Source organism: Pocillopora verrucosa, chromosome 11, assembly GCF_036669915.1.
Source record: "Pocillopora verrucosa isolate sample1 chromosome 11, ASM3666991v2, whole genome shotgun sequence".
NCBI lineage: Eukaryota > Metazoa > Cnidaria > Anthozoa > Scleractinia > Pocilloporidae > Pocillopora > Pocillopora verrucosa.
In genome coordinates this window covers 16,766,657-16,776,290 of record NC_089322.1, presented here as the reverse complement: position 1 = coordinate 16,776,290, position 9,634 = coordinate 16,766,657, and the positions used below count along the sequence as shown (strand labels likewise).

The 9,634-nt window shown below is 37.6% G+C and overlaps 1 protein-coding gene across 5 annotated transcripts; it reads left to right on the top strand.

The window, feature by feature from the left end:
• The first annotated feature begins 58 nt into the window (after positions 1-58).
• Positions 59-9,044, top strand: LOC131774233 (cysteine-rich with EGF-like domain protein 2). 5 transcript variants are annotated; one of them, XM_059090246.2, is made up of 15 exons: positions 59-378; positions 1,028-1,110; positions 2,486-2,540; positions 2,831-2,886; positions 3,054-3,106; positions 3,198-3,236; positions 3,552-3,601; positions 3,858-3,984; positions 4,288-4,389; positions 4,984-5,064; positions 5,392-5,493; positions 5,933-6,016; positions 6,122-6,217; positions 7,371-7,505; positions 8,892-9,043. In XM_059090246.2, the coding sequence occupies exons 1-15, from the start codon at positions 229-231 to the stop codon at positions 8,993-8,995; spliced, it is 1,317 nt and encodes a 438-aa protein (XP_058946229.2). In that variant the 5' UTR covers positions 59-228; the 3' UTR covers positions 8,996-9,043. The 5 variants fall into 5 exon arrangements, with proteins under 5 accessions (XP_058946229.2, XP_058946230.2, XP_058946231.2 ...); XM_059090247.2 differs by having other exon boundaries at positions 8,895-9,042; XM_059090248.2 differs by lacking the exon at positions 7,371-7,505 and having other exon boundaries at positions 8,892-9,044.
• The last annotated feature ends 590 nt before the right edge of the window (positions 9,045-9,634 follow it).

The window sequence follows — 9,634 nt, the reverse complement described above, 5'->3', positions numbered from 1 at the left end:
TTTTCCCTGACTCACCAGCGGTTTTCTCTTCAAGAGAAACACGATAATTTCACCGGGCTGAAATGTTACGCGACCAGTTTTCTATAATATAATCTTGCTTTAATTCAGTGATCGGAGTTATATTAACCTATTTTCGAATGATGTGGTAGAATTCTACCCTTCGATTTTCTGCTGTTAAATTTGCACTTGTAGACACATTGCAGCATTTTTTTTCTCACGTGCGAGCTAATGGAAGTCTCTTTGAAGATGTCAAAAACCTTGATTTTACAAATCTTTATAGTTGTAAACATTTTAATGTGCACCGCACTTAGATCAGCTGCTAGGGAAAAGAAAGCCAAATGCCCAACGTGTAAAGACATCGTAGAAGCTTTCAAGAAGGTAAATATTAAATGCTTTTATCTCACCTAAGTCCTAATTATTGCATTACAGAACTTTGTCAAATGATTAATTATGGGGCTAAGTCAGCTTAGGTATATTTTGTGGTGTCGTATTTCGTAAGATTGGATAGAAATTTAATGGACGGTTTCGATTTTTGTTTCTGGAAAAACTATCCTTTGTTTATTTTGTTTTGCTTTGTTTTTTTTTTCTAATTTTTGGCCTAAATATCTCTAATGTTATAACAGAGAGGATGTGCAGTAAAACTTTGACAAAAGTTTGAGAGACGTGTTAGAATTATATAACAAATGCATAGATTAACTCTTAAACCTTAAGTATTAGATTTTTTTTTTGCCCTTGATCTTGCTATATATCTATATTCCTTGTAACTGATTTGAGGGAATTTGGTGCTAAATCAAGGTAATACCTTCTAGCTGATAGATTTGTCAATTCTTGTGAATTCTTTGCTGTTTAATCTTTGGTTATTACAGAACTTTTTGAAGTTGAGCCATTCTTCCTTATGTTATATTTTGGTATGCAGATTTTAGGAGAGATGTGAGGAATAAAAAATTTGACTGTAGCTGTTTTAAGGTGACTGGAATAAATTTGCATCTTTGAGACATCTATTTTTAATTAAAATTACTATTTTTAGGGAAAAGAAAAAACAGCAAAAGCTAACTTTGGTGGTGGAAACACAGATTGGGAAGAGAGGAAACTTGGAAGCTATGCAAACAGGTATTTTTTGGAAAAAAAAACTTTATTCAAACTTTTACCATGACATTATTTTACTATGACTCAGCTAAATCCACCAATCACAGAATTGATCACCATAACCATAGCAACAACCACTTACCTTGAAAAGAAAACTGGGAAATTTCCAAATCTTTTGCTTTAGACACTTTCCTTAGCAGAGACGTTTGTCCTAATTGTATTTTCTTTCCAGATATTGTATTGGTTGATTAATTGGTAACAGGACTTTATGTCATCCAGTTCTGTCTGTAATCATACTTATTATTGACAAATCAGACTCCCATTCATGGTCGTCCAATTTTGTTAATAACTTGTGTGATTACAGGCTGAATTGGACCCCACTCGTTCCTATTACCATTATTAAGCTGTAATTGTCTCCCTTGACTAAGTCCTTAACCCATTAACTACCGTGAGTGAGCAACTGAAAGTGATGAGAATAAAGAAAAATATCAATTATGGGTTTACTAATTGATTCAATACCAAATTCTCCAAACTAACTTAATGAGAATCATTTGGCAGACAGTAAGGAGAATTACTAATGAGATCTTGAGAGTTAAAGGTTAAGCCCTGTTTCTATTGTCTTCCACCTGTATTGAATGGCCACTTAAAGCAGAACCTCTCAAATAAAACTAAGAATAATCTCTCAAGTCAAATTTATTCTCAAAATCAATGTTAGTACTTTGAGAATTCCCACAAGTTATTGCAGATTATTGTTTTTCTTTGGACTGTTAGGACAACTATTATGCACAAACAAAGCGCAAGTCATTTACTGGTCAGACTGTATTAAAGGGTCAACTTGTTGTATTAAACTGTCACCCCGCTATTACCCATGGGCGACTGCCTAACCCTTTAACTCCCAAGATCTCATTAATAATTCTCCCTACTGTTTGCTATACAGTTCTTATAATGTTAGTTCAGAGAATTTGAATTGGATCAACCAATTATCTCCAAAATTGACATTAATTTTTTTCTTTATTCTCATCACTTATCTGGTTGATATTGTTTTGATATTGTAAGAAGAAATTCTTCCTCGGTCACTCATGGGAGTTAAAGGATTAATACAGGTTTGACTGTAGTGGGTTGTTGTCCCTTTTCTTTGATACACTCAGGAAAGTTACCAGTTTCTTGGTGATACCACATCTCTAGTCTGGAATCCCTCTGCTATGGAAAAAACACTGACTGATGATTTACTGTGGGGCACAAACAAATTTGTACCATGTTAAGTGGATTAAATAATACCCTAGAGTTCATACCACACCCTTTTGAAAGAGTGCAGCTTTTTATTTTAGGTTTATACCTGAAGGAAAAAACTTCTAGTACTTCTAGGTGGTTAATTTTCTTTTGTTTTCTTTTTGACTAGTGAAACCAGATTAGTTGAAATTATGGAAGGACTTTGTGAAGATAGTGCTTCAGAGGTAATTTTCTTTGGAATTTATCCCTTTAGTTCAAAATGTTACTGTGAAGTTACAGGATTGGAGTATTCTAAATTGCGCATTTAGTAACTTGGCTTTTAAATGAAGGCAATTTGCAGAGGATAAAATTTTAAAGAGATATTTTGCATTTTTGCCATCATTCTGTCTTTCTTACGCCTCCTTGAAGAAGGGCACAAGCTAGCCAATGGTTCAGTCCCCTTGACTTCTCCTAGAAAATAAACTGTCTTTGATTGTCAATTTTTTTCCTTTTTTTTTTTTTTCTTTTTTTACAGTGCCATGCAATGGTTGAAGAACAAGAAGAAACATTAGAGGAATGGTGGTTTACCCAGTAAGTGAGGTTTTGATGGTTGAAGTTTATTACCCTATTTCAGGGAAGTCACATGGAAATCAAATGACATTCTTTAAGTGCATCAATTTTGTGCCCCAAAAATATCAAAAGTTTTTTATTTAAAAACATGCAGCCCTACCCTTTAATGACTATTTTCTTTGTCACAGTCAGTTTAAAAATGATGACATGAATACTTGGTTTTGCATCGACAAGTTAAAAGGTAAGTGTTGTACATACTGAGAGTTCCTTTTTATCACTTTCCTAGCTGGAGTTCATTATTTGAATTTGTTTTTTCTTTTCTTTTTTTCTAGTGTGCTGCCCTAATGGTACTTATGGTTCAGATTGTAAAGGTATGCCTACTTAGCAGTCTTCATTTACCACTGATGATTTGCAAATTTCACCTTTTATGGCTTTAGACTTCAACAGTGTTCACTTTGTATGTGTTCTTCACAGTGAAATGGCTTTCATTTTAATTTATTAATGATCAGACAAATGTTTTGTTCAATGTCAGACCCCATGTTTGTCATAATGAGTAAGTCTCCTTGGCCCCTTTTCAACTTAAGCTAATGTGAACCAATTTTGTATGTACTTATTTTCTGTTGCTCATTTGAAAAGTAAATTCATCTCTTTCTAAAAGTTTTCCTTCTATTATTTTGAATCTGTAGAATGTTCAGGAGGAAAAGATACTCCTTGCAATGACCATGGAAAATGTGAGGTATGCAAGTATCAATTTTGAATGAAAGGGTTGAACTTTTATACAGCTAAGACATTTGCTGGGTAAAAATAAACTGTTGTAACGGAATTAACTCTTGGACCTATGCAATACCAGCTCTGTGTTGCAAGGAGTGAAACACATGCACAGTGTTGACCTGTTTATTTTATTTTCAGCTTACCAGTAAATGTCAGGAATTGCAGTGCCCTTGTGAAAAGTACCCTAAGTTTATAATAAATATCTTTGCAATGATATTTAGGGTGATGGCACAAGGGAAGGAACAGGAAATTGCTCATGTGACAGCGGGTATGAAGGTGACTTATGTGATGAGTGTGAGGAGTTGTATTTTGAGGAGCAAGATGAAAATTCTGAGCCTAAATGCACCGGTATGTATTCTGCAAATTATCTTGGGTTCACAACTTCTTGTGTTATGTATAAGACTTGATTTAAATATTTGAAAGTGTTTTTAGTTTGGTCAGTTGACTTTAGGTCTGTAAAGGAGTGCAAGTGACTTGAAAGAAATGTTTTCCAGGCAGAATGTTTTCTGCTAATGTTAATAGAATGTCACAAACAAGGGACAAAGAAAAACAGGAACATTATTTTAGGATTTGAACGCTAATTTGACAAAGATTTTCTTGGTGTACGTAAACAGCTGGCACTTGATAACAAACTGTTGTTAATTTTAACAGCGTGCCACGAGTCTTGTGCAGACAGTTGCTCTGGCGGCTCACCCAAAGACTGTGAGAAATGCAAAGGAGGCTGGGATATGACAGACGAAGATGGATGTAAAGGTATTTGTTGAAAAGTATATTTGGCGCGACTGTGTAGTTCCATGTATGCCCGAGAGCTGTGCTCCTGCCCTTTCTTAACGGATTCCAAGAGCGAGGGGAAAGTTAAAGTTTAAGCAGATTACAAGCAAGGCAAGGGATAGGGAAAGCAAGTTGCCGAATAAAAGCGCGGGAAAATGGAAAGGCGATGCAAAGAGCGGGGAGTAACATGCAGGTTGTCTGTCTCAATGTTAAGTGAATGCTTGAGGAAAGTCATCGTTAGAAAAGCCCGAAAAAATGTATAGGACTAGTAACAAGCGTTGCTTCACAAACAACGCATGCCAAGCGCAGGAAAAGATACAGGTAGAGAAAAGTGCGGAAGAGGATATGCAGGCGTTATATACGTAGTAAGGAATAAAGACTGGAATTGAGCGTACAGGTGGGATAACGTACAACGCAAGCCAAGCGCGGGAAAACATAAGTAGCGGGGAGAAGCGCGGGAAAATAAACGGAGCTCAGCGAACTCAAAACCATAGCAAGCATACTCTATGGTTACTTTCGAGTTTTGACAACCAACGGGATGCATGTTGTTTTGATTAATGTACTTTTTCTATTCAGATAAAAATGAATGTGATGAAGAAGATATCTGTGGAGAAGGACAGTATTGTGTGAATAATCCAGGATCTTTTGTTTGTAAAGGTAATGTGTATGACCCATTAATCGTGGCGAGTTTATTGAGTGATTTTCATTTCGTCGACATTCAGTTGCTTGATTGACTGCTCGCAAACGTAGTCTCGAAGTTGTTACCAAATTCTCATTCGAAGACCCAAAACATAAATGAATGGCCATCATCTTGTACTTAAAGAAAACCTTACTCCGTTAGATCGGGCAATTCCAAGGCTCTCAGACTTTGCGGGACAGCTAAAGAGCGAGCGGGCTACAATATGGCGGCTATTCCGATCCCATCCCTCCATTCGGACAGATAATAAGTGACTTAACAATTCACTTCATATGTATCTTTTTCAGGCTGCGATGATTCTTGTGAAAGCAACTGCACTGGGGAGGGTCCAAAGGGATGTCTTGAATGTGCCAGCGGTTATGTTAAGAACGAGGAAGAAGGATGTAAAGGTTTGTTTATCACAAGAAGTACTGCGTCTGCTGAAATGAGGAGCACTTTGTTACTTGGGATGTGATTGATATATCTCGCCGAGGTTTTATTTGTTGTAAAAATGCCACAAAACGCTCGTAGCACTCAACACTTTTAAGAAAGCAGCCTAAGTTAGTAGAAATTCAGTTTTGAAAATAACGAAATTACATTTGTTGTTGAACTAAAGTTCAGCTGTAGACTAGGGGAGAAGGGGTGGAGGTTTGTCCAAGAGAACATGCGAATTAACCCACCCCCCCCCTCCCCCAACCCCGTTGTCAAAAAGTGCTGCCTTAGCGCTCGTTTAAGCCTCTGGCAAATTGTTGAAAACCGCATTTTGGACTGAATAACTAGTTGCAAAGGGTGAAATTAAGTTCGAATATATTTTAAAGTATTTAATTAACTTGAATTTTTTTTCCTTAGATGTGGACGAATGTTCCGAGAATTCAACCATCTGTACCAGCGGAAAATTTTGTGATAATACCCCTGGATCATTTGTTTGTCGTTGTAAGAAATATTTCTGTCTGTCATAATTGTTTTCCATCTGTCCCTTTTAAGACGTTTTGATATTTAAGGAGAGATTGTTTTTAATTCACCGTGCTTTTATTTCAGCCTGTCACTCTGCTTGTGAGACTTGTATCGGAGAGGGGTCTCGAGGTTGTACAAAATGCAACGCTGGGTATCAGATGACCGAGAATGAATGTAAAGGTAATAATACGCTTTCTCTATCAATGAGAATATCAGGGATAAACAGTGAACGCAAGCTAAGCGGTTCTACCTGTCTTAACCCTTTAAATCCCAAGATCTCATTAGTAATTCTCCTTACTGTCTGCAATATAGTTCTTGTGATGTTAGTTTGGAGAATTTAATATTGGATGAAGTAATAATCCCCTAATCAAGATTTTTTCTTTATTCTCATCACTTGTCTGCTTGATATTGTATTTATAGCGTTAGGAGAAATTCTGTCTTGGTCACTCATGGGAGTTATAGGGTTAACCCAGTTTCCGTAGCATAAAGCGAGTTGGAGAATTGCAACTCCTCAGTCCTGTTGGACGGGATCAGTCTAGCCCGCGAGCAAGGCTTCGTTAGTAGCGCTGCAAGACGGGTATTTCTCTGTCCGTGGAAATATTTCAGGCGAATCACGGAGAGGTTTTCAGGGGGTTTGGCTCTAATAATCAGTGCCAGGCACCTTGCAGACCTCGCGGCGACTTACGTTGTTTAAGGCCTCACACTTTCCCGCGGGCGAAGAAACACTCGTGCCAAAGCACTAATGATGAGGGCCTGGTCGCCAGGATTAGCCTTTCAAAGTTGACCACCCTGTGATTCGTCAAATGCCAAGAAGATTTGAACTAAGATATTTAAAAGTCGCCAGTTTGCGATCGTACACCATGACATGGTCGCCAGAAATTATATTAAGTCGCAATTTTCCTTGGAAGATGGCGACCAAGAATTGATGGTGTTTTGTGCAAATGATTATCTAAGTGGTAAAAGCGTTACACCTTACATGAACGTCGAACACAGTTTGTGAATTGTCTTTTTCGTTGTGAATTGTCTACTGCTCAAGTAGCGTTAATACTTGCGATGATGACTCTCATCTTAATAGTTCGTGAAATTCATTATGAGGACTTTCGCGGTCGCCGAAGTGTTTTCCACCCATCATGTCGACCAAATCGGTCACCGCTTAGAGCGCTGCGTTTACACACACTGATGGCGAAAGACCGTTTGAGTCTTACATAAGGGAGCCAACTAAGGCTCTAACCCGGACAGTTCGATGTGAAGTCTAGCGTGGAAAACATTAGTCCACTAATTTCCCCACGAGAAATCTTCAAAACGAAGAAAAATTATTTATGTTATTATTTAGATAAGGACGAATGTTCCTCAGATGAACACAGCTGCGACCGAGAATCAGAAAAATGCCGAAATATGCCGGGTAGTTTCACCTGCGATTGTCAGAAAGGCTTCAAACGTGATGGGGACAAATGTGTGAAAAAGAAAGGTAAAAAAAAGACGGATAAAGGCAAAAAGACAGTGGAAGAAGAGCTTGCAGATGTGCTAAAAAAGGGCGACTACTTCAGCGAAATGCAAATGAAATTTGGTTCCGTCTTATTCGCATTATTTTTCGCTTGTGCAGTTGCCGCTGTCATGAAACGCAGCTTGCTTGCTATAGTTGTTATGACTGTTGTGTATGCTTTCATTTGGTGGTACTTCAGAACGTGACAGTTGTGGACACCTGAGGTAGAAGAAAGATTCTGCGTGATAGATGTAGGTCTGATTCTGGAGATGAAATGCTAGATCAGCATAATCAGACCCATTCACTTTTTGAAGCTTTTTGGCCCGAACACTTATTTTAGTGGTATCCCCCGAGAGGGTTTTTTAGAACAAGATAGACCCCCGTGTTTTTTCTTACCTCCGAGGTCGAACTACGTGTTGCTGTTAAACCAAAGCCTTCGTAGAGTCAATTCGTGCGTTATACATGTTCTATTAGTTGATTGAGATACCTGACTGGAGGTACAATTCTTCTGATATCATATAAATTTTTTTTCAATCTTGATAAAAATTCTAAAAAAAAAATACAGAGAGAGTTAAGTTCAGGGAGATCAGGAGGTTGTCCATTTTTAACATCTTAAAAGATGTTAATGTAGCCTTAATCGTATAAAGTTTAATATATCAATACATCTATCGAATCAGAGGGCCGTTGTTTGTAATTGTTGGTTGAGCCGGGTTGGGAACTTTGCGATCCTAAACAAGCTTGGCTCTTTAGAGACATTTTGCACCACGAAAAGATTTTAAAAATATAAATGAAGAGCTCCTTTTATTTCAGCCGAAAGGCAGTTTATCTACCTACCTTAATTTAGCTTAAGTTTTACAGAAAACAATTGATAATTTAGCTCGTTTATAAACTTTGACAATTTAGAGTAACATTTTGCCCATATTAATACTTTCAAAAAACCCCATTATTAAGGATGAAATGTAGTTGCAGGAGTTTTGTGTATCTCTTGCGTGACAACATAGTAGTGTCACGTAATTCGAGTTACACTGTGCTAATGACGTAACTTACTCTTAAATGCTTTTATCTAGAAATTCACTTGTGTGGTGTCACTTTTGCTGTTGTTGCTTCTCTTTCTATCGGGTTTCCTCTGCCATCCCTCTTTCAAGAGGAGGAAGAACTCCAAGTGTTTTTTTTTTCATAAACGATGCCAACTCGTTTCTCTAAAGGTCGTGTGTAAAGTTCGTGAAGAGTGTTCGTTCTGCCTGGTTGTAGCTTTATGGCGTACGTGTGCTTGTTTTTTTCTTTGTTTGCTAATGTTATGTGTGTTTATTTGGGTTACTTCGTTTTTTTTATTTTGTTTTGTTTTGTTTTGTTTTTCTGTTGTTGCTGTAGCAGTTGTGAAGCATGAAGAGGAGCAGGAGGAAGATGATGACGAGGACGATGAAAAAGAAGAGGATAATAGCAAAAGTGACTCCAGCGAGAAGGAGGAATTATGACACAATTCTTTTGTAAAATTGTAAGGGAATTTAGAAATAAATTATTTATTCAATTCTTAAAACACCTTGCTACATCGCCCACTTAGAAACATTGTAGTGAGGGTACTCAAGGTTTCTACCCTCCCAGGGGGTTTTAATTAGAGTTATCCCCCCTGTTCGCCTCCACTTCTCAAACTGCGTGACATCTGCGCGCGTACACTGGCAAGTGCACAAAAGTCAGACACGAAAACACCTACAGATTGCAAGTATAAAAATGGAACGTGCGCCCCTGATCGTCACACTACACTTGGGTTTTAGACTATCCTGAGTTAAAGAAGTGCTTTACTCTACTACTTAAAAGTCGTAAACCATGTTTGCATATGATTGTACAACATGGAAGGGAAATGTATCCCAACACAACCTGAACCAAATGCATATTCATCTTATTAAGGAAGAACTGGGAATAAGTCTAGATTGAGGGTTCCTGCGATCATGCCTGTTCACATTATTTCTCTCGACAACAAGAACGCCAGATCGAAAGTTAGGAGCAGGGAGAAAGACCGCATTCATTGTTTAATTTTCTTTTTTTTTATTAGTATCTGTTTCATATTTCTGCATCCCTGAACATTCAAAGAAAAATCTACACCCTGTGGGGACTTT